General features: G+C 42.5%; 1 protein-coding gene across 5 annotated transcripts; it reads right to left on the bottom strand.

The window, feature by feature from the left end:
* Window positions 1–1,197: 1,197 nt before the first annotated feature.
* Window positions 1,198–24,788, bottom strand: deaf1 (DEAF1 transcription factor). Of its 5 annotated transcripts, none has more exons than XR_008397833.1 (14): window positions 24,179–24,788; window positions 22,529–22,626; window positions 19,623–19,752; window positions 19,230–19,376; window positions 17,561–17,700; window positions 16,036–16,101; window positions 13,083–13,121; window positions 12,865–12,988; window positions 12,424–12,552; window positions 6,225–6,469; window positions 3,867–3,932; window positions 2,236–2,362; window positions 1,780–1,966; window positions 1,198–1,642 (listed from the first exon to the last, which is right to left on the bottom strand). XR_008397833.1 is itself a non-coding variant. In XM_017484979.3 (13 exons), the coding sequence occupies exons 1-13, from the start codon at window positions 24,426–24,428 to the stop codon at window positions 1,908–1,910; spliced, it is 1,620 nt and encodes a 539-aa protein (XP_017340468.1). In that variant the 5' UTR covers window positions 24,429–24,788; the 3' UTR covers window positions 1,198–1,907. The 5 variants fall into 5 exon arrangements, 3 of the variants coding, with proteins under 3 accessions (XP_017340468.1, XP_017340467.1, XP_017340469.1); XR_008397832.1 differs by having other exon boundaries at window positions 2,273–2,362; window positions 24,179–24,781; XM_017484979.3 differs by having other exon boundaries at window positions 1,198–1,966.
* Between the last annotated feature and the right edge of the window lie 668 nt (window positions 24,789–25,456).

Consider the following 25,456-nt stretch of genomic DNA (forward strand, 5'->3'; position numbering starts at 1 on the left):
TATTGTCTATTTCTTGAAAACAAGCCCTGTTTCCCAGCCTCCAAAATGAAAACCATAAATCCAGAACATCTTGCTATCAAAACCACATATTTCGCTCTGCCGCAAACCCTCACGTCCAGGCGATAAGTATCCCGCGCGGGACGATTTTTTGTTCAGTTTTGCCTGTCGTAGACAATTATAGTCATTTGTACGTGTCATGCGGTGTAAACGGTTTGAAACCTCGCTACTAGAGATCTGTAGAACAGTCTGCTGTTTCTTATTGAAATCAATAATCATTCAGTTTAACCTGTGGTTATGAATGATAACAGAACGCCAGTGCTGGAAATATAACGTGCAAGTTTTTTTCCCTCCTGCTCACTGATGATTATGGGTGTTATGGGGATGGTAATGCATATTACACGCAAAACTCTAAAACAATGCGCCTTCCAGTAGCGCAAGGAAAAACCTATTATTAGGTCAGATCTGCAGATTTGCACGTTTTAGCGTGCTGCCTGAAACACACTGAGACAGACAGATACTTGTTCGGTCCTGTTCAGCAAAGATGAAAAAGCAGAAAGATGGCCACGTGAGGCCACATGGTGAGTTGTGCAGCCTGGTGAAAAACAGCGTTCCACTTCATTTAGTCACTATAATACCGTAATAATGTATGTACTGGAGTAATTAGAGCAGCTCTAAATGTGGTTTTGCGTTTGTTTATATAATTTATATTCAGTTCTCTAATTACAGAAGTGCGAGTAGATTTGAACAAGCAGCCAAATAAGGATAAAATAATCTCTGCTGCCGGGTTATTTTAGGCTAGCCTAGAATGGTAATTCACGATGCATGAGACACAGCACACAGCGCGCGCGCACACACAAAGTAAATGTCATTTTTTGACCCTTTTAGACGTCCGTTTTGTTTCGTAAAGTAGTTCGTCATGTGGTACTTCAACCGTCATTCCAGTGCTCAATGAGGACCGGAGTAAATGTAAATCTGCATGCTGGTGTCTGTTGGTCAGTGTGGACATTTGGGTGAATTCAAGCCAATCAGTACTATTCGATGATAGTAGCCGTTACTCATCGAACGACACGTTGACGTATATCACATTGCATCTCGTCAAACGTGCAGTGTATAAACAGATAAAGTCGCATATTCATCATCGTGCTCCGTGATGCTTTTCGCTCGGCTCTTTACAAAATGACGTCGTGAAAACGAAAGTATGATTTCACAACATCTATATTTTTAATCACGGTACTCTTTTTTTGTGTGTGTGTGTGTGTGTGTTAAGTCATGCGAGATAAGAATCGCACACAATGTCCCATGGTCTCCAAGAGCAGCTCCATGTTTCCTAATCTTGCATAGATGTTTCATTTCAGTCTCTGGCGTTATGCTCCTTCAGGAATGTTGCACACAAATGTGTCCTGCACTATACGGCCAAAAGTTTGTGGACGCCTCGCCGACAAACCCGTACGTGCTTGCTGAACATCCCGTTCCAGATTTAGTCCTCATCCGTGGTTATATTTACTAGTCGGCGTTCCAGTTCATCCCAGAGGTGTTCGGTGGGGTTGAGGTCAGGGCTCTGTGCAGGAGTTCTTCCACTCCAACCTTGGCAGACCATGTCTTGTGCACAGGGGCGTTGCCATGCTGGGACATGTTTGGGCCTCTAAGTTCCAGTGAAGGGAAATTGTAAGACTACAGCATACAAAGACATTCTATACAAGTGTGTGCTTCTGCCCTTGTGGCAATGGTTTGTAGAAGCACCAAATATCATCGTGACGGTAAGCCATCGACAGTACATACTTTTAGCCTTATAGTGTATTTCTGCATCACAGAGGGTGAGGGTGGGATTATTCCAAGACCGCTGCATGTGTCCATATCGGGGCTATGCCTTGACTTTCTCTACCTCCATGCTGGCTATGTGAGCCTCGTCATGAACTCCCACAGCTACAGTGGGCTGAGAGCAACTGTGCTGGTGATCCTTCCAGTCCTGAAGAAATAAATAAATAAACAAACAAATAGACATTTTATTGGGACAATGCTGTCGATGCTGAATACACAGAATATTGTGGTGGGTCCCCCCTCCCCCACAAGAAGCATGTTTCTGAGGAACAAATGTGCTCATTAGATACTAACTGAGACTCTTAAGAGCTAAAACCATATACTGCACAGTAAAATGTGCTCCTTTGTTAATCTAAAAAAAAACAATTTCGAAACCTTAACTAAACTAGAAAGTTAGTTAGTGTGCGTCATGTTAACCTTGTTTTATTGAATAGGACTGAAGAGGCAGCTTAACCTTTTTTTGGCAGAAGCTAGAGCAGTAGTAGACTTTGTGGCAGCCTGCACATTCGCTGGAAGCTTCACGCCCACAGTTCACACAGGTATGCTGCAAAGAAGAAGAGCAAGAAAAGCGACAGAACATGTAGCCGTCAGATTAATTTCCCCGTAAGAGCTTAACGAATTCATGTTAATGTCATAGAATGTGGCAAAAAAAAAAATTGACTTTGATATTAAATGATTGTAGGTGAGCGGGAAAAGATGTACACGTGGGATGAGTTGCAAATGCTGCGTTCGACTAGAAGTCGTAAGTCGTGATTCCTGTCCTCCGACCGGGAAAAACACTCGGAATTCCTACTCAGGAACTCGGGATGGTTTGAGGAGCATGAGAAAGAGTTCAAGGTGTTGACTCGGCATCCGAATTCCCCAATCCGATCGAGCGTCTGCGAGATGTCCTGGACAAACGAGGCCCCACTTCACAACTTACAGAACTTAAAGAATCTGCTGCTAACATCTTGGTACGAGATACCACATCACCTCTTCAGAGGTCTTGTGGAGTCCATGCCTCGACGGCTCGGAGCTGTTCTGATGGCACAAGGAGGACCTACACAATATTAGGCAGGTGGTTTTAATGTTATGGCTGATCGGCATATTCACTTGTTAAATCTAGAACACTGACTGTACAGTTCGCTGTTTTGAGGAGGAAAATATACATCACTCATTACAGCTAGCTTCTTGTTAACAAAACACGAATACGGAGGTGTCCACGATTTTTCCCCTCAGTGTGTAAACTTGAATGCACAGGGGTCAAAAATGACGTCATTCCGAGTCGCAGCAAAAGCACAGGGATGTAGTGTGCACCCGATTCATCCTTATAAGCCTTCGGTATTAGTGCCCTCACACTTGATCAGTACACCCTAATCCTAGATTGACCCTCCACACACACACACACTCTCTCTCTCTCTCTCTCTAAATGAAGTGCATGAGCTCACACAACTGTTACTGCTGATAGAACCACATCATGCTCCACAGATCAAGTGGCTTACCTCTGCACTACACCTACAGAAGGAGCAGCAGCACAGAGAGACATGTACATGACTACCATGCCATTACATGATTTACTTTCCACAGCTACAGCAAGTCTACCGATTAAGCTGAAAATATATAAATAGATAAATATATATTCTTTGTTTTAACGTGACGAAAGTGAAAACGTAGGAACCGAATGTGAAAAACCGAACGATTTCGAAGTCGGGCCGAGACGGTCGGTTGGAGCGATTCCACATCCCGCTTCCAGAAATTGGAAGAACCTCGAGCATGCCTCCTACGAGTGTTGAAAACAAGTGTCGCCTGGATTTCATGTCTTGTAAACCGTAGTATGAATGCATTTTTATCTGTAATGCAGCTGGCTGACTTTACTGCTTAAGTTCAGGGCAAACGTTTGCGCATGTACCCTCCAACCCACGCAAACACACACTCTTTCAGGTTTTTTTTCCTGAATCCAGATTGGCGTTTGCGAGAAATTAAGCTGAGAGAAAGAGAGAGAGAGCGAGAGAGCAAGAGAGAGAGAGAGAGAGAGAGAGAGAGAGCGCGAGAGCAGCACAGCCACTTGCCTTGATGATAATTTCAGTAATCTTCCCCTCTGTGTCATCAGTCAGCGACAGTTGGCTGGGAAAAGACTGAAGGAGAACACTTATGATTAACCTACTGATGATAGAGAGATAGAAAGATGATTTTACGGTATTTAATCATCGCTATGACATGGTTAGCACTAATCAGAAGGCATCTTCAGCATGAGAGGGAGCCAGAGTGACTTACCGAGTAAGAAAATGCTGCTGTCCAATTTATACAACAGTAGTGTGTTCGAGATGTTTAGTGCCTTTTTAACTACACATCCTATTTAGTAGTGTACCCACAGCATCCAAACTCCAAATGACAGAAGCCCACTGTCCTGTAAAGCACATATAAGCTCTAGCAAATCTTTCCTTACCCAGCCAGTCGTTGCAGGATTTCACGATTTCACCATCGCAGGAATTAAAGCGAAATCAAGCAAACTCCATAGTATTTGGATGAGCTTAACGCAGGTTTGGGCCGAGACGTGCCATGTGACGTCATCACAACGCGCATTCAGCCAAAGACTTCCATTCAATTCAATTCGATCTGTATAGCGCGTTTATCAATGGACATTGTCTCAGAGCAGCTTTACAGAAACATATAAACACAGGATAGAGATTTTAAGTGTGTGAATTTATCCCTATTGAGCGAGTCGGTGGTGAGGAAAAACTCCCAAAGATGATGTGAGGAAGAAACCTTGAGAGGAACCGGACTCAGAAGGGAACCCGTCCTCATCTGGGTCACAACAGATAGTGTGAAAGTTAAAGAAAGTTCATTATGGTGTTTATATGAAGTCTGTTTGTTGAACTAGTCCACTGTTCACTAAAGGAGACCCGAGTGCAAAACTGTATGTGGTAAGTGCAGTCCCAAGGCCATCGCTGCAACCGTAGTCCCAGCAACCACAGCGAGAACATCCATGTGGAATTGAGGTCCAAAACTATTTCCATGGTACTTCAAGCGGTATCAACTACAACAATCTCCAGGCTGTAGCCTCCTGGATTCACGCGTGTATAGCTAAAAATTCTCATTTACCACGAAGCATCACTGTGAAAGACCGTATGAAACAATGACCGTGTGCTAACGAGCCTAGTGTTTATATGAGGGGGGGGAGTGATATAAAAAACAACAACCTTGACCTGGAGATGTAGACATGAACGCCTCTAGTGAAGTGGTTTTAAAATACAGCAGACTATTTCGCCAAAAGTTTGTGGACACCTCACCATCACACCCATGTGTGTTCCTTCACCAAACTGTTGCCTGAAACTTGGAAGGACCCCATTGTATAGAATGTCTTTGTATGCTGTAGCGTTACAATTTCCTGTTCCAGCATGACGGTGCCCCTGTGCACAAAGCGAGGCTGAAGAGGAAAAGCTCGAGTGTCCTGCACTCCAGACCTCTTCACTTCACATCAGAGTCTGATCTCACTAACGCTCGTGTAGCTGAACGAACACAAATCCACTCAGCCACGCTCCAAAATCTACTGGAAAACCTTCCCAGAAGAGTGGAGATTATTATAAACAGTAAAAGGTTGAATAAATCTGGAACGGGATGTTCAACAAGCACAGTGGGATGGTCAGGTGTTCACATACTTTTGGAGTGTAACTCTTTAACTTCTTTGCTGTTGTTTATCAGCATTCATAACTGCCACATATAGTGGCAAACTAAACTGAAAACTGGCATTGAAAAACTATAACCAACTAACGCAATAGCTCAAAAACAAATCCCTCCCTGCGGCTAACTGGTTTTTACTCCTCTGGAAGGATTTAGTAGATTATTATTCAAAAATATTTTTTAAATACTTACCGTTTTATTTACACAATAAATACAAAATGTCATCATTTGTCTGAACCAGAATAACTAAGTCACACAAATAACAGACACTTTCTAAATGAATAACTGAGGAATAATCTTGCATATATTTCACCATGCTTCGTCTAAGGATTGTTCGTCTAGACCACTTGACGGTTTTTGCATATAACAGGCGTGATGGTGATTGTTCCCAGAAATTTAGTACAAGTACCTTGTGGCTCTCGCTAAGGTAAAACAGAACCCTAGTAATAAGAGACAGCTACTTAGCCTGTGCTGTGTGGGCAGGAGGTGTAACATTTCTGCTGCTATATTTGGGCTGTTATTTTTAGGGTGGAATTAAAGCCCTTGTTTAAATATGCGTTGTTCAGACAATGCGTTCTAAAGAGAAGCGGCTAGTGGTTGAAATGCTCACTTTCGTCGCTATTGCTTTAAAGGATCTACGCACTGTACTGATGATGATTAACATGCAAATTAAGAGTGTGCTTACTGATCTGGGAGCAGTTTTGCTTTTATATACACAACACGGATCAGAGATGCGGTCCACTCACATCCTTCCTGCTGCAGTTGCTTTTCTCCAGGCTGCTGCTGGCTTGGCTGGCCTGTTTGGCCTGGGCGATGAGTGCTTTGAGCTGCTGGACAGTGTTGTGTAGTGTGTTGGCCGTCTCCTCTAGGTACAGCCAGGTGCGCTGTTCGCTCGTCTCCAAGCCGTTGGCCATTGCGGCTGCAGCGGGACCTTTAGCCTGTAAGATGGGCTGCTGAGGGATCACGGTCAGCGCCGGCAGCGTGGTCAGCACTGACAAAGAGCGAGGATAAAGAAGAAACGTTCAGGACTAGCACTGAGAATTAAAGGGGCTCTCTTTTAAAACAGCAGTTATTTTTAAACCTTCAGTTTAAAGCACTCGGTCAGAAACGTCCTTGGTGAAGAAGATTTAGACACACCGTCCTAAATGGATCCCGCTTTAACCCGGTTCTAAATTTTAACATCTTATAAATGAGGGCAGTGAAATGTAGGCTAGATGAGACGCCATACAAAACAAACAGAGCTGCTATGCAAGTGTAGGCTCTAGTACACCACTTTATGCAAGGGGTTTGAAAAACTACAAAAGCATTCCTAGCTTGACTTCTGGTGCCAACTGGTCCCAGTGTTGTTACTTTAGGTTTCGGTCTTCACAACCTCGCCTAGTGTGAGCTTGGCCACAGAGACAACTAGACCCACATGAGTCTATTATAATTAGTGGTCACTGAGGAAACAGGTGTCCTGGAGTAATGAGCGACTTTATCAGCCAGAGATCTCTGCACCTACTCGTCTTCCAGAAATGGAGCTGGCCACGCATAACTAATGCACAGGGCTTTAATTGCCAGCCTAACAGATGGAGCTCTAACAGATCTCCATCTCCACACACTCACGAGAACATGGGTACACAGAGGCCACGACCATCGTCTACAACCATCGTCTACATTATGGCCAAAAAAAATAAATAAAATAAAATAAAAATTAAAAAATTACTTAAAACTACAGTTTGTAGCATCAGGGGTGCACACTAATCATTCATGCAATTATCTAATCAGCCAAGCGTGTGGCCGGGGTGCGATGCATCGAATCATGCAGATACGGGCAAGCATCTTCGGGTAACGTTCACGTCAACCATCAGAACGAGTGTCTTCTGATCTCCTGGGATTTTCACGCATAACAATCTCTAGTGTTTACTCAGAATGGTGCGATGAAGAAAAAACATCCAGTGAGCGATAGTTCTGAAGACGGGAATGCCTTGTTGATGAAAGAGGTCAACGGAGAATGGCCAGACTGGTTAGAGCTTACAGAAAGGCTACAGTAAGTCAGATAAACACTCTGTACAATTGTGGCCTATTGAGGTATTGCTACTGACCATGTGCATCTCTTCATGGCCACAATTTACCCATCTTCTAATGGCTAGTCACAAAGCAAAGAATCACTACAGGTATTACAGGACTACGAGGTCCAGGAAGACATGGTTTGCCACGGTTGGAGTGGAAGAACTTGAACGTCCTGCACAGAGCCCTGACCTCAACCCCACTAAACACCTTTGGGATGAACTGCAACACCGACTGTACCCCAGACATCCTCACCTAACATCACTGCCTGACTTCACTAATGCTCTTGTTTTCAGATTGAACACAAATCCCCACAGCTACGCTCCAAAATCTAACGGAAAGCCTTCCCAGAAGAGCGGAGCTTATTATAACAACAAACAGGGGACTAAATCTGGAAAGCGCGTATGGGTGGTATTTCTTATGTGAAATGCAAGAGTTTTTCTTTTATAATCTTGTATACAAAAGCCAACCATATTACAGGCTGCTGTTAGGTGCGTACATGAGTTTGTGTGAGGGCAACTAAAAATACCACAGCCTCATCAATAGATGACAAAAAAAAAGAAAAAAAAAGAAGAAGAAAGACAGAATCCCAGTGCTCGAAGGGGGACTGAGAAGGAGTGCGTGTCAGTGGGGGAAAGAAATGAAGCACACAATCTCCAGAGAAGGTATGCTGTTTCGAATGCCCTTGGCTTATCTGTCTAATGGACTGTTAAGAGCTCAAGGCACAAACGGCTGCGCCGGTATAAAAATGATGGGCAGGAAACAGAACCGACAAACACCCTATATATACCCTATTGAGACAGTACCATGAAAACAGTTCTTCATGTCAGAATCTATCTGCTGTACTCATTTGTCTTGGATTTGAACCAATTTTTCTTGACGGCTGATTTGAATCAGAGAGTCCCCGTATTTGTTTTATGATTTAAATACAAGTAGTCACTACTATCTCGTGAATACAAGACGAGATTTAGCCGTCCTATTCTTTGACGCAGAACATGCAGGACTAAACAGTCTCTGTAATGTTGTTAGCACATGAGGTTTGGCACGAAAATACTTTATTTATTTATCGATTTATTTTTTAGGTCTAACGTCTAATACTGGAGAATACACACCAGTCTCACTTGTCTAATACGGACCAATTTTGGCTCGTCTCATACTCTCAAGTACCCAATGCAGACTCTATCTGTAACACCGATTCACATATTTCAGCATTTTCATCACCTATATCACCAATAACAATCAGAATAAAAATAAAAGAGTTTCCATATTCACTGCTCTTTCTCCAGGTTGTGCATCCACACAACTATTCAGCAGAGTAAAAGGCATGCCCGGAAGAAGCTGAGAACATGTCCATAGCCCGTATTCGTAACACCTCTTAGATTCGCTCGTAAGCAACATAAAAGTGTTCTTACATCTAAAAAGATTCACGACCTGGGACTTACATTATCAAACCACTCGGCCTTACTTTCAGCAACAAGTAGGATCAACGTTTATGAATAAATTTCCTCCTGCGTTCGACTGCAGTATCATTCTGTTAGCTCTGCCTACTGATCTATATAGACATTCTGTACTTAGTCACTGAGCACTTTATTAGGAACACCTGTACACCTAAACGTTCATGCAATTATCTAAATCAGCCAATCATGTGGCAGCAGAGCAGTGCATAAAATAATGCAGATACAGGCCGGCGTCTTCAAGTACATCAGGTTCACATCAACCATCAGAAGGGGTGAAATATTGTTGTTGATGTAGAATGATCAGACTGGTTTGAGCTGACAGAAAGGCTACAGTAAGTCAGATATCCACTCTGTACAACTGTAGTGAGCAGAAAAGCATCCCAGAATGCACAACACGTCGAACCTTGAGGTGGATGAGCTACGACAGCAGAAGACCACGTCGGGTTCCACTTCTGTCGGCCAAGGACAGAAATCTGAGGCTGCAGTAGGCACAGGCTCACCAAAACTGGACAAACCTAACCTGGTCTGATCAATCAGAATGAGTCAGAATTTGGCACCAACAGCATGAATCCATGGACCCAACCTGCCTCGTGTCAACACTCCAGGTCGGTGGAGTTGGTGTAACAGTGTGAGGAATGTTTTCTTGGCACACTTTGAGCCCGTCAATCAATCGTTGCTTGAATACCACAGCCAACTTGAGTATTGTTGCTGGCCATGTGCATCCCTTCATGGCCACAATTTACCCATCTTCTAATGGCTACTTCCAGCATGACGACGCAAAACTCGTCTCGAACTGGTTTCTTGAACACGACAAAGAGCTCGATGTCCTTCACTGGCTTTCCCAGTATTAGCACAGTGTTCCTAATAAAGTGCTCGGTGCGTGTATATTTACTCACAGAATTCTTCCGTGCCACAGTATTAAAAATGACACTACTCTATCGTCTCACGAGATTTCCCCTGTTAATTAAACTTGTCATCTCTAAAAATCTTACATTCACATATGCTTCTTCATTTTCTTGCGACTTTATCATTTAAGGCTCGACCCTGGCATGCCGACATACACATACAGTAGGCATGTTGCTCATTACTTCCTGTTGAATGCTCGGGAAATCGCTATATGGTTCGGTGCAGTCACCTCCAGAGAAAAGAGGAAGGTGCAACAGATGAGCGAGACCGCTGAGAAAATCATCGGCTGCAGTCCGTCATCATTTGAAGGCCTGTACGTCGCAGGAAAAATCATCAGTGACACCATCCACTCTCCTAATTGCCTCTTCCAATAAACTACCATCAGGAAAGCAGTTCCACGTCTTCGAGACATCTTCCGCCCACTGGCAATTTCTGTTTTTAACCAGGCTGGCTCGGCAGCATTCGGTGATCACTCGAATACTGTCGTGCAAGTAACAAGCAATCTGTATTAAATGCTTATACAAACTGTATATCATTGGTATTATTTATTATACATCATAATTGATCCACTCCGTTTAACGCACCCTGATGTACCTTAATGGAAATTACAACTGAGCCTACCATTTCCACTTAAAGGGTAAGATTTGGATGGTAATTGTGGTGGTGTCGTCTGAGATGTGTGTTGAATGTATCGTGTTCTGACCAAAAACACCGACAAGAAACGTTCCTAACACATGCAAACGTACATGGCGAATAAATTGATTCTGACCACTAAACCCACTGGTAGCCATTCAGGCAGTTCAAAGCATTTGTCCATTGGTGTAGGTGTACCCTCTGTCAATTTCTGTCAAAAACTCCCCAGGAAACCTCTAGACCTGTCCTAAAAAACAACAACATTTTCACACAGTTATGAGCACTCTTATGTTTTAGGAATCTTAATATGGCTTTTACATCCATGTGTCAATGTAAAACCTCCATCCCGTTACACTCAGATTACAGTTTTCTAAGCAGTTCTTTTTCTTCTTCGTGGATCTCTTACTCTTTCTTACTGAGAGGCTTGATGATTACGGGTCCAGGTCTGAGTTCGGTGTCTGAGAGAGAGCAGAAGGAGGCTTCATGGTTTCATTACCGCTCGCAGTGTTCCGGCTTTCACAGGAACTCTACACTACAGTACACTTGGCACTAATGAGGCACCTGCCTCAAGAGCCTCTCTGTCTTTGACCGAGTCGAGTCTACAGTCACTCTGTTCTTAGAGACGAGGAGGAGGATGAGGAGGAGGAATATGAATGTGTGTGCGTGTGTGGTTTTTACATCTTGGTGAGGACCAAATGGCTCTATGAGGATAGAAATATCTGACCGTTTTGATCTTGTGGGAACATTTGGCTGGTCTAGACTATAGCTTTAAAGAAAAAGAAGTGACAAAGCGTTTCCTTTTGGTTACTGAAGTTAAGGTAAAGGTTAGGTTTAGGTATAGCATAGCATTAATTACCTGCATTAATAATTATGCCAATGGATAAAAAGGAAATAAATGTATATGTGTGTGGGGCATCTAGGCTACATCCACATTAATCCAGAGAGACGTTTTCCAAAAATGGCTCGTCCACACTGAAACGTCTGAAAGCGCTCACATCCCTATATACTGCGCATGCGTAAAAAAACGTAAGAAGCTTCGGACTGCGTCACTGCCGCCAGGAGTTCATTTAAAAAAATGCAATCTGAAGTTTGTGCAAAGTCTTTAACGTCGCTATCACAACAATCGTCCACCATCTTGTTTGTTTATAATTGAAGGGGGTCACATGACGGCGTGACACGATGGAAAAGACTCATGGTTTTTTGAACGCTTTCTCAGTCCACGCTACAACGCACATTTTTCAAATGTATCTCCTTGGGAGAGCGTTTTCGAAAAAGCTCGTTTTTCGCCGTCTGTGTGTGGACAGAAGGCCAAAAAACGTGGAGGGGGCGGGAATAAAAAGCGTTTACCGATTCGTCCGGATTAATGCGGACGCGGCCCGAGTTTCAGCTGCGGAAAAGAAAACTCATTTCCAAAAATGGAAGGATCTTTTTTTTTAGTTGAATAAGGGTCATTTGTCACATTATGAAGACAGGCTATAAGTGAAAGCCACACTGGGAGTGGAAAAAAAAACATCACGACGATCCCTTACGTAAAAAAAAAAAAAAAAAAGTTCACAAAGACTAAAACGTGGGAGATTCGAACAGCTGAGTAAGAAGTACAAAAGAGACCAGTTACAAAATGACGGCTAAATTACTACCATGGCATTAAACGTAACCTGCAATTACGGCTATCAGGATGTGACCAGGCACTTTTATTTAACCTGCCAGCTGGAAAGCATCGCTGCCAGACTTGTTGGAGTCAAAGCAATTCTCAGCACTATTGACAGAAGGAAGAGCTGCCTGTGACCTCTGACTGCCCTGACATGACGAACGGTGCCAGACTGTTGCTCTTAGTTCAAGGTGGAAATGAGAACAAACAAAAGTGTGTATGGAAGTGTATCTGAAAATGCCAGTGACCAACCTGCTGTGCTGCTGAAGACATCTGAAGCGGCAGGGCTGTCGGAAATGATGGTCGTCGCGTCTCCAGTTGCCGTTCGATCAAAGGTCAGTGTGCCTGTAGTGGTGAGCTGACCTGATGGGGTCACGGTGACTGTGTAGACACAGAAGCAAACCTTTCGCTTTGGCTACAAAGCAGTATGCCAGTCCTAACTAAAATGCTTAAACAGCTAATATTCTAGTATATTATAATAATAATAATAATAATCATTATCTTCATCGTGCACCAAAAACGCCCATCAAACCAGCGTATATAACGACTCAACTTGAGCACGACGTTCATGTAGGTGTTGGTGATTAAAGAAGAAGAATACTAATACAAAATATCTGTATCTGAGCTATGGTGGTTTAACGTGTGTACTGATCAGAGGAATAGAAGAGAGAGAAGTGATATTAAAACTCCTACATGCGGCCCCAGGTGCTAGAGTAATGTTCTTGGGTGACGGTTCCTCCTTTTTCTCTGGAGATGCCGGGCGCTCACTCTCTTTCTTTCGCCTCTTGTAAGGGACAAAGAGTCGCACGGGTCCGGTCTGTGGTAGAGGAGAGCAGACACACCATCAGCTTCGGTAACAAAGCATGACGTTAAACAACGCGGTCAAAATTAGCCAGCGTTTTTGACGTTACCATAGATATGCTGTCGCCTCCGAAGGATCCGTCCTTGCTCTGAATGAAGGTTAAAGAGAGAGACGGAGAGAGAGTGAAAAACACAGAACTGAGATTGTGCTCATGCGTTGACTAGGGATGAGCGATATGGACTTAAAACTATATCACGATATTTTCTGGTATTTATTGCGATAACGATATCGGTGACCATATGAATACAGTACCATGCACCACTGTTTTTGGCTACAAGTGATAGCTGTGATCTTGAGAGCCTCAGAAACACAAACACTGATCTAAAAGAAAAACTGATTTTCTGTAAGCAAACCAGCTCCAAATTGTAGAGGTAGCGCCTCATAGCGATAAACTCCTCCTCGGTTTAACGTCCGCCTTCCGCCGTACTTGTTTTCGCTCTGCACGTGCGCTGCGAATGGGTCGCACACCGAAATACGTCATCGACTAGGCTTTATCGTTATTATCGTGGGAAGACTAATTCTTATTGTGGGGAGAATTTCTACCGGTATATCGCAAACGATAAGATATCGCCCATCCCCATGTCAGACATAGTCAAGGGAAGCTGCATTTAGCATTTTCTGGGCTTCGGATTCACTTCACAGCAGAGACGTTACTACAGATTACAGGGGCAGAGGCGGCTCAACAATTACTGATCGGAAGGTCGGGGGTTCGAGCCCCAGCACCACCAAGCTGCCACTGATGGGCCCTTGACCCTCTCTGCTCCAAGGGGCGCTGTATCATGGCTGACCCTGCGCTCTGACCCCAGCTTCCTGACATGCTGGGGTATGCAAAGAAAACAATTTCACTGTGCTGTCATGTACACGTGACAAATAATGCGAATACTCGAAACGCGCAGGATTGTTTTTCACGCTCTTTCGCAGCGATGTTTGATGGTAAACGAGACCTTTTAGCTGTACTCGTCTTGGCCCAAATCTGCGGCGAGTGCAAGCTCCTGTGACTATCTCCTCGAATTTTGCGGTCATTTCCGCGATCGCAAGATCCTGGAGGGACCGTATTATTGTCGTTATAGCGCGATATGTCGGGAGAGATTTGATCTCCATCTACAGTAGAATATAACTCGCAAGCGCTGTTGAATTGCTCGTTTGGGTTTGGAGCCAAACAAAACAAAGCCAAGAACGCATGTCCACTATTTTACATTACATGGGCAAGCAGGCTCTATGATTAATCGTTTAGACTGAACTCTGTATAATTAGAAAAGTCCATAAAGAAACCGCTGCAGTTTCTGTAATGAGATGCGCATCAACTTCATGAGGTCCCCACCGGAAACTACAGAAAAACAAAAACTCTGCACACATACGCCGTTATTAACCTGATGTCTATTGCCACGAACGCACGCTGACAGTTGGCTGTATTACACAGGTACAATCACCGGAAGCCAACCTGTCACCTCGGCTACACTACACACTGTTTGTGTGCTGTTTGTGCTGGCCACGTTTGAACCCCTGCTACTCTGACATCTCTGATCTTTCATCCAGTATTTGAAAACATTTGAAAACACAACCACAGCTGACTACAGAGAAAACACTGGCATTGGTATTCAGAAGGAACATCAAACAGCTTAATGTTCAAAATTAACATACATCAAATTCTACTGAAGCTTAATGATGCACTACAGGGTGTCCGAAAAACTCAGGAACCAACGAGAGGACCCGGAAGTATCGAGACGCACTATCTATCTATCTCTACCCTTTCGTTCAATGTTAATGCCGTTTGTTTTACCCGTAAGGAAAGCAACGAATATAAAAACACACTCGACGTCCGCTTTATTAGGAATAGCTGTACATTTATGCAGTCATCTAATCGGCCAATCATGTGGCAGCGGTACAATATAACATAACATCATGCAGATACCGGTCACGAGCTTTAGTTAATGTTCACGGCAAACATCAGAATGAAGAAAGAAATTTGATCCGTGTGACTTTATCCGTGGCGTGGTTGTTGGAGGCAGACGGGCTGGGTTGAGTATTTCAGAAAAAGCTCATCTCCTCTGGGATTTTCACACACGACAGTCTATAGAGTTTAAACAGAATGGTGTGAATAAAAAAAAAAAAAAAAAAAAAACATCCTGTGAGCGGAAGGTCTGCAGGATGAAACACCTTGCTGATGACCTTGTTGTCAGAGGAGAACGACCAGAAGAGTGTTGCAGACTGGAAAAAGACAAAAAGGTGATTTTATTTCCTAATCATTAGCTGTCCAGTTTGATCGAGTCTGTGCTCATGATGGTCTCGGATTCCTGTTGTTGACTGACAGGAGAGGAACCTGATCTGGTCTTCTGCTCCTGTAGCTCATCCACGTCAAGGCTCGACGTGTTGTGTACGCGGAGATGCTGTTCTGCTCACCACGCTAGTAAAGATTTCCTACATCCTTCCTGGCAGCTTGAACAAATCAGGCCATTTTCCTCTGACCTCTCATCAACGAGGCGTTTCCACGCACAGAACCGTCGCTCGCTCAATGTTTTTTGTTTTTCGCACCAGTCTGTGTAAACTCTACAGTCTGTTGTTGTGTGAAAATCCCAGTAGTTCAGCAGTTCCTGAGATACTCAACCCGGCCCGTCTGGTCCCAACATCCACGCCACGTCTAAAGTCACACAGATCGCACTTTTTCCTTACTCTGATGTTTGACGTGAGCATTAACTGAAGCTCTTGACCTGAATCCGCATGGATTCATTTATTTATTTATTTTACGCATTGCGCTGCTGCCACACGGTTGGCTGATTAGATAACCGCATGAATGTGCAGGTGTTCATAAATAAAGTGGACATTGAGTGTAAGCATCAATAAATACAAAATCGTGTACATGTAGTTTCGCTCCCATTGACTTTTCCGCACACCCTGGAGCTTAGGCACCTTTAAAGCAGAACTCTATGATGTTTTTTTTTTTTTTTTTTAAAAGAAAAGGTTTTTAATAGTGGACAGACGACAGAGAAGGTGGTGTTACTGACCACAGCTAGATCATCACAGCAGGCCACACATGTACAAGAGGCAGCATGGGGGTTGAGGATGCGCTCCTGTAAAAAAATAAATAAATAAAAAAAAAAACAAACACCACATGTTTTGAACTTCTACACAAAAGTCTCAAATGCGCAATGATCGTTAACTCACTATACACACACTTTTTTTTTTTCTTTTTACATCCATTAGACTTAAGGACAATTAAATAACTGAACTACCATGAGAGTAAAGAAATGACTAGCTAGCAGTACTCCTCAGGGAAGGTGTGTGAAACCAAACCAAACCCAACGCGTTATCCCGTGGTACTCTGCGCCCACCTGAATGAATACGTCAGGCCTCATTTAACAACCTGTATAAAACACATCGCTTCATAAATCGCTTGCAAGAACTCTTACACAGGAAACGCGGTATTAATGAAAACCTCAGGTAGATCGGAACCCCGAGTCTGTGCATGAAACGAGTCGGAAACACGGGCCGTGATTGATGGACTTCGAATCATTTTTGGTACGGCTTGGTGCGGATATTCGCACGGATCACGTTCTGAACTTTAAATCGCTTGCGTATTTCAACAGTGCGTACAAATCTAACGAACGTCTCGTGGAGCTGATCGTTTCGTATCGATGACTCGAAAGAGAGCGGTCCGAAAGAAATCCATAAACGAAACACGGATAAGACCAGACGTTCAATTAGGACAAAAGAAATGAACTCTATGAAAGACAGGAAGAGTTCATGTGGGTTTATCGTAGCCAGTGCACTGCAGTGGCCGAACCGCACCACTGGAAGATTCTCTCACTAGCTACGCTTCCATCCGAGGCTTTACTGAAACGTTTACCTTTGTAACTGACGGAAACGGAAGATTTACGAAGAAATTCAAAGATCTGAGGACACGTAGGACGCAAAAGGTACACGATTCGCGATACACACAAAACGACGTACGGAAAATCTCGAGGCCGAGATTTCTTTCGCGATACATCAAAACTTATGCGACGATTAGTTGTTTCGTTTTTTTCTTTTTTTAAAGGATGACATCATCACACACCACTTTATCAGTAAAAGGCCAAGTGGATGGAAACAGGCACTAGACGGCAAATTTCTAAAACAAAAAAGGCGAAGAAGAAAAAAAGTGGATGGAAACTTGGCTACTGTTTAATCGCCATTTCGTGGTTTTCAGCTCTCTGTGACCTTTTATGCGGTTTTGTTGGTGTCCCGAAATGCAAATGAGCTGTCCGGCCAACACACTTGGTAATTTAAAGGAGACATTTATCCGCAGCCTTTACTAAAAGACTGATAAACGAGGCCTGTTTGTACGCGACCTATCACAATGCAGTGCATTTTCATTATTCTCAACTCTATTTTCAGGCACCGCTACAAAATAGCAGGTCCCAAAAATAGTGCACTAGATAGTGAATACATCATAGATTCAGACACAGCGCTGGAAATGCTTTATGTATATATATGTATATATATGTATGTATATGTAGACACCGGTGCTCGGTGTTTCTGTAAAGCTCTGACCTGTATAAGGCACTGTAAAGGCCTCCCAGCATAACGAATGCTCCTCTTCCAGTCCTTACTGCTGGCTCTTCCGGCCAGCCCTTCGAACTCCGTCGGAGTGTACCAGTTATTGTTGTATTTGACGCAACGTCCTTTGCCACCTGAGAACAGGGTGTGCATTGATAAACACATGTGCGAATCAGATTGAAAGCTATAGGGTGCACTGCTATCTGTGCACCAGTGTGAGACCCCATTTCAGGACTATTTTCAGCAGGTCCCCTGTAGGTTTCACCTGATGACTCAGAAGTGTAAATGGTCTAGGTCACACATGTGGCTGTCTGCAGTAGACGGGGGAATAGGGTGTGGGGGAATTTTCAATAAGAACACACTTTCCTTTGTGTAATATACACAATCTAATCCCAAGAGGTCTTATTAGATGACCTCAAATGAATTAAAAAACTCTTCATCAAATGATAATCTGCAAAATCATCTTAAAAATAAATATTATAGCACGAGTCATGCGCAGATGGAGCATTTGTCCAACACTTTGAAAAGGAAGATCTGTTCCTGAAGTCTACAGCCGTGCTGAGTAAAATCCCTTCGCCCACTGAGGCATAATCCAGAACATTCTCTTGAGACGAGTAATCAGTCCGTACAGGATTTCACTGTTTGTTTGTATTTTTGGGGTGATCTTTGTGACCAAGAATGCTTGATTTTGCCGCTGGTTTTTTTCCTCTAAACTCTTCTTTTTGTGCTTTTCTTTTTCCAGAAAAATACTTGAATTGGCGAGACTGCAATCGAACGAAACTGTTTTGCGCGGTGTTTCGCAGTGATGTTTGTTGGTAAACGAGGCCTTTTAGCTGTACTTCTGTTCGACGCACGTGAATCGAGGAGGGATTTGCCTGAATGTGCGTTGGGATGATGTCACATGGCAAATGTCTGCGGGAAATCTGCGGTCATTTTGAGAAATTGCGAGCTCCTCCGAATACTGCGGAGTTTGCTCGGTTTTGCGTTCGTTTCTGTCGCAAAAAAAAATCACGAAATCCTGGAGGGACTGATAAGTAAGCAATAAAACATGATGAATAGTGCATAATATAGGAAAATGATCAGATCAGAGTGATGTGATTTGATCTGACCCCAAAGTAGATTATTTTCCAATAACAACACGTCCCGAAGTGTTTTAATCCTCTTACACTCCAATTACTATTATTTTTTATTAGAGCATCCACAAAACATCCTAATTCCTGTTAGTGACTGTTATACAGCAGCTATAAACAGCTGTTCCTTCACCAGCCTCGAGAGACCTCGAAAGTCCTGAACGCTCTCCCGTTCTGGAAAACCTAAAGTCACCCACAAACTCTCCTTACAATAAACTTCATCGTATCAACAATTACACACGGTAATTGTGCAAGATGTTAATATAGAAACAATAACGCATTCGACCGAGCGCATGAATATAAACCTGTGATTTACCTCACGGCCGGGCGGACTGTCAGAGTCGTGCCGTTCTAACCGATCAGATTTGAGATTTTCACGGGACTATTGTATAAAATAAGATAACAGTTCTTGAAATGCTGAAGCCGAATAAATGTGTACGTTAACAACGGTAACGAAGCAGGACCTAATGTTTAAGGACTGGAAGTGGAGATTATTACCAATGCGTTGGTTCCCCCTAGTGGTCAGAACCTACCTGAACCTAGTCTGTTCTTGTAGAGGACACCGCTGGTGTTCCTGCAGCGCACGGGCAGCTCGTTTTCGTACACGGACGGATCCCAGTTATACTTGCTCACATCTTTCTCGTGACTCGGAGTCAGAGGTGTGGAGGGAGTCTGAGGCCCTTGAATGGAGCGAAACATGTTTTCAAGCTTTATTACAACAAACTAAAAAGCAAATACAGGAGGTCTATTTCATCTATGACTATAGCGATAGCACAATATTGCAATATCGCAGCAGATTCTCATTAATCAGTAGTAAAGCTGGCATCAATGAGTTACCAGATCATACTGATTTGATTTGTATTCAAGTACCACAAAAGGATTTGGTGTTTTTCTTGTTACAGGTGATCAGGTTGACATACACACACCTGGCGTCATGGGTGCTGTTGTGGCTTTCAGGCCCGTGGCATCTACTATACTCCCATCCGTGTGCACGACAATCAGGGTTGCCTTCTGCGTGCTGAGACTGTCGCTGATCTGCAGAGTGGTTCTACCTGTCTGCATACACCAAACACAGAGGAAACACGATAAAAACACGATTTTACACTGCTTTACTTTACCGCAACGGCACTATTCAACCAATAACAGTATCACCCAATTACTGCCAGCATCAGCGTGTTTGCCGTTTATCTTTCATTTTTCTGAAACTCTGCATTACCCGTACACCATTGCTCTGTCTGAACAGCACTTTTAGACCGACTCAACAGTGCGGAGTTTGTATAAATAACACACAGCCACGTGCAGAGTTTGTATAAATAACTGTCTTGTTATGTCCGTTAAGAAGAGTAAGGATCAGCAGTCAACTGAAACTGGCTCAGGCTGTGAGAACGATCGACGTCTTTATCCATCGAATCGAATCCAAACGTCTGTAAGCGAGCTTTTCATAAAAAAAACCAAACCGCAAACTTGTTTAAACCTGTCTAAAACAGGGGTTTTCAAACGTTTTGCAACCAGGGTCTGATTATTCCAACCAGGCTGATTATTCGAATCTATGCAATAATATTCTGGCTATTTATTGGAGTGATTTATTCCTAAAATTTACACCAACAGAACACATTAGGCCCCGCTATTAACGGTTTACTGGTATTTCAGATATTAAACTTAAAAGCAGTTAAAAGTTCATTTGATTGAAGTCACCAGACATACAGGTTAATAACTAGAAATACATATACATACATTTTATATAAATTATATAATTATATATATATATATATATATATATATATATATATATATATATATATATATATATATATATATATAAATTATATAATTTATATATATATATACACACACACACACACACACACACGTCAGACCCCTGAGCAACTAAGGGATTTGGACTTTGGGCCATTGGGGATTAGCATGACCTTGGCCCCACATCAGTGACACATCATGGGCAGTGGGCCAATATGGGTTTAGAAAAAAATATATATACAAAAAAAAAATGAAAAACAAGGTATCGGCCTTCTGTGGGCTAATCCACAGTGTTCACAGTGTTCCCGAACGGAATTCAAAGTGTGGCCTTGCCCACAGAAATGCCATGCTGGGCCATTTTGGGATTTGTATGGCTTAACCCGTCCCCACACTGCCTCCGTTTACATGCGCATCAAATTCCAGTTTAAGGTCTATATTCGGGTTGCAGCCATATTCCGAATATGATGTTTATATGTGTACAGGCAACTGAACATTCCGTATACAAACGCCCTCCACTAATATTGGCACCCTTGGTAAATGAGCAAAGAAGGCTGTAAAATGTTGTCTTAATTGTCTTAATTTTTTTAGTAAACCTGGGTGACTAGGAACAGGAAATTGCTCAACCATGACTTCCTGCTTCACAGGGATATAAATACAAGCTAACATGTAGGCCAAGTTCCCTTAGTCATTCCTAACAATAGGTTAGACCAAGGAATATAGCTGTGATGTGGAATGGCTATAAAATGGCTATAAGAAAATAGCACAAGCATTGAAAATGCCCATTTCCACCATCAGGGCAATAATTAAGAAGTTCCAGGCAACTGGAAATGTTATGAATCAACCTGGAATTGGATGTGTGTCAATATCGTCTCAACGCACTGTGAAGAGGACGGTTCAAGTGGCTGAAAAATCTCCAAGATTCACAGCTGGAGAATTGTAGAAGTTAGTTGCGTCTCGGGGTCAGAAAGTCTCCAAAACTACAATCTGAAGTCACCGACATCACCACAAGGTGTTTGGAAGGGTTTCAAGAAAAAAGCCTCTACTCTCATCCAAAAACAATCTCGATCGTCTTCAGTTTGCCGACACTACTGGAACTTCAAATGGGATCGGGTTCTATGGTCAGATGAGACCATAAACAGAGCTTTTTGGTAATAAACACCAGAGCTGGTTTTGGCGCACACAGAGAGGTAGCCATATGGTAGCCTCATGCCCACGGTTAAATATGGAGCTGGATCTTTAATGTTTTGGGGCTGTTTTTCTACCAGAGGACCTGGACATTTTGTTAGGATACATGGCATCATGGACTCTATCAAATATCAACAGATATTAAATAAAAACCTGACTGCCTCTGCCAGAAAGATTAAAACGGGCCGTGGTTGGATCTTCCAGCAGGACAATGATCCAAAACATACATCAAAATCAACACACAAATGGTTTACTGACCACAAAATCAAGGTCCTGCCATGACCATCCCAGTCCCCTGACCTGAACCCCAGGGAAAACCTGTGGGGTGAACTGAAGAGGAGAGTCCACCACGAAATGTGAAGGATCTGGAGAGATTCTGTATGGAGGAATGATCTCAGATCCCTTGCCATGTATTCTCCAACCTCATCAGGTATTATAGGAGAAGACTCAGAGCTGTTATCTCAGTAAAGGGAGGTAGCACAAAGTACTGACTAAAAGGTTGCCAATATTACATGGTTGTCCTAAGTATATCGATCTACACATGCGCTTTTCCTTTCCTGCAATTATTTCCCATCATGAGATTCAAGATGCTGCCGTCACGACCCACAATCCCTTGCGGACTCCTTTCAGTGGATTTCCTAAATAAGGTGTTTACATGCAACAAACTTCCAATTAAAACAGGCCTATTCCAGGGGTGGGAATCAGAATACTGTCTTAACCCGAATCGGGCAATCGGATTGCAGCGTTCACGCTCGGTACTAATCAGAACAAACCAAATTTTAATTAATATCGGAGTATCGATGCACATGTAAACGTAGTCAACATTTCCCGTAAAGGTCTGGCGTGGGCATGATTTGGGCTGAGACTGCTCTAAAACAAACAAAACACGCACAAGCACATGTTCAGGGATGGAGGCTGCCGTGGCAACGGATGTTGAGAAAACGTTGTCATCTGCATTCTGGACATCACTGACGGTAACCGTCGTGACCTCTGTGAAGAGAAGGAGGAGATGAATTATTACAAGATATACAAGAGCAAAATAGTTTGTTTTTGCAGATATAAATAAATATAAACAGTTAATTTACACCTTTATTGACGGGTTCATAATAAATGGGGCACTACAATATGAACCAGTATAAGTGATTGTCAGGTTTGTTAAATTTAGATTTGGGGGCATTCATTAGTCACTCATTCTTAAATATTAGATTGAGTAGTCTTCCTATTAAAATGTCTTCAGAGAGAAAGTTTGTCCTGCCTTCACTGAGTTCGGAGTTTTCCAAGCTGGTAAACATGGTTAATAAAAAAAAAAACTAGTAAACATGGTTAATAAAAAAAAAAACTAGTAAACATGCTTAATAACAAAAAAGCAAACTAATAAACATGCTTAATAACAAAAAGCAAGTTAGTAAACATGTTTAATATAAAAAAAAGCAAGTTAGTAAACATGGTTAATAAAAAGGCAAGTTAGTAAACATGCTTAATAACAAAAAAGCTAGTAAACATGGTTAATAAAAAAAGCTAGAAAACATGTTTAATAACAAAAAACTAGTTAGTAAACATGGTTAATAAAAAAAGCAAGCTAGTAAACATGCTTAATTACAAAAAAGAAAGCTAGTAAAGATCCTTAATAAAAAAGCTAGTAAATATGGTTAATAACAAAAAAGCTAGTAAACATGGTTAATAACAAAAAAGAAAGCTAGTAAACATCCTTAATAAAAAAGCTAGTAAACATGGTTAATAAAAAAAAAGCTAGAAAACATGTTTAATAACAAAAAACTAGTTAGTAAACATGTTTAATAAAAAAGCAAGCTAGTAAACATGCTTAATTAAAAAAAAGCAAGCTAGTAAACATGGTTAATAACAAAAAAGAAAGCTAGTAAACATGCTTAATAAAAAAAAGCTAGTAAACATGGTTAATAACAAAAAAGAAAGCTAGTAAACATCCTTAATAAAAAGCTAGTAAACATGGTTAATAAAAAAGCAAGCTAGTAAACATGCTTAATAAAAAAAAAGCTAGAAAACATGTTTAATAACAAAAAACTAGTTAGTAAACATGTTTAATAAAAAGGCAAGCTAGTAAACATGCTTAATTAAAAAAAAGCAAGCTAGTAAACATGGTTAATAACAAAAAAGAAAGCTAGTAAACATGCTTAATAAAAAAAAGCTAGGAAATATGGTTAATAACAAAAAAGTTAGTAAACATGGTTAATAAAAAAGCAAGTTAGTAAACATGCTTAATAAAAAAAAGCAAGTTAGTAAACATGTTTAATAAAAAGCAAGCTAGTAAACCTGCTTAATAAAAAAGAAAGCTAGTAAACATGCTTAATAAAAAAAAGCTAGTAAATATGGTTAATAACAAAACAAACTAGTAAACATGGTTAATAACAAACAAACTAGTAAACATGGTTAGCTAATAACACTAGTTCTGTTGCTAAGTGCTTCTGTGTCTTGCTAAACAAAGCTAGTATCGTCGTGCTTTGTGTTTTTCTCTCTGTTAAACTCGTCGAGTCAGCGTTAACGGGACACTGCTGGAGAAACCGACCCGCAAACGGCGCTTCGCCGTCGTCTGTGTTCGGCAGGGACTCGGCTATGGCGATGTTGGCCGCTTCCGCCATGCAGGGCATCGTGCTCACTTCGGCTTCATCCGGCTCGCTTTCGGAGCGCTCCTCCTCCTCCTCCTCCTCTTCCTCTTCCTCCTCCTCCTCTTCTTCCTCCTCCAGTCCCACGGCCTTCTCCTCCTCCGCTCCGGCAAACCCGAGCCGTTTCACCGCCGCCACTTCGCCTGCGTCCATCTGATTCAGCACAGCGGCGCCCGACTGCAGCCGAACACAGCCGAGAGACACGACTCGACTCGGCTCGGCTCGGCTCCCGGCTCCGCCTCGTCCACTGTGCACTCACTGCACTGCTGTGTACACTAACGAGCACAAAGCACACTGCAAACCCGCAGACTCCGCTCGCTTCTGCAGGGTAAAGCTTTTACACGACCAAACATAAACCACCTCGATCAATAGAAGCTAATGGCTGCCAACTTTCTGTATGCGGGACGAGCAGCAGCACAGGAAGGAGACGCGGCGGAAATAAACGAAAAAATACGACGTAACACGAAGTGACGCGGGTCACGCTGAACAGGCCGCGCTTCATAGGGATGAGATAATAACTAAATGTGTGTGTGTGTGTGTGTTCATGTTCATATCATATGCAGGTTGTGTAAGAGAGTAATACATTTCACCTTATTGTAGATTACAGTATCAATATTGTAATATCATATGTGCTGGTAAATTCTAGTATGGCAACTGTAGAGTGCATGAAGCCGGATTTGTGTGATTTGTTCAGTGATTGATCGATTGATTGATTCATCTCAAAACTTGTTTGGAACCGGAGGTGAAACACCAACTTAGCCAACAACAAACTCTGCATCCTGTCCTGGGAAAAGTGGGATAAACCAGGGGTTCCCAAACTTTTCCAGGGCAAGGCCCCCCAAAATGGCATTAACATTTGACCGAGGCCCCCCTTTTTGCAAAAGATCTTTAAAACACATTAAAAATACAGACTTCTGAATATATCCCCCTTGTTTATTCATAATTACATCTTACATCTTTACATTACATTAGGAATTGATTGTGTGCGTGTGTGTGTGTGTATGAGAGTGAGAAAGAGAAAATACACTAGTGGGAGGGATGGGCTTGGTGGCTCCAACCAAATTGTTGAGGCCCCCTGGTGGCCCCCACTTTGAAAACCACTGGGATAAACCGTGTCAGGACACTGATGGGATCAGTACCTGAGAGAACTGGCACGGTTATTAAAGCAAGGTGATGACTAG

This window comes from Ictalurus punctatus, chromosome 14 (assembly GCF_001660625.3).
Source record: "Ictalurus punctatus breed USDA103 chromosome 14, Coco_2.0, whole genome shotgun sequence".
Lineage (NCBI taxonomy): Eukaryota > Metazoa > Chordata > Actinopteri > Siluriformes > Ictaluridae > Ictalurus > Ictalurus punctatus.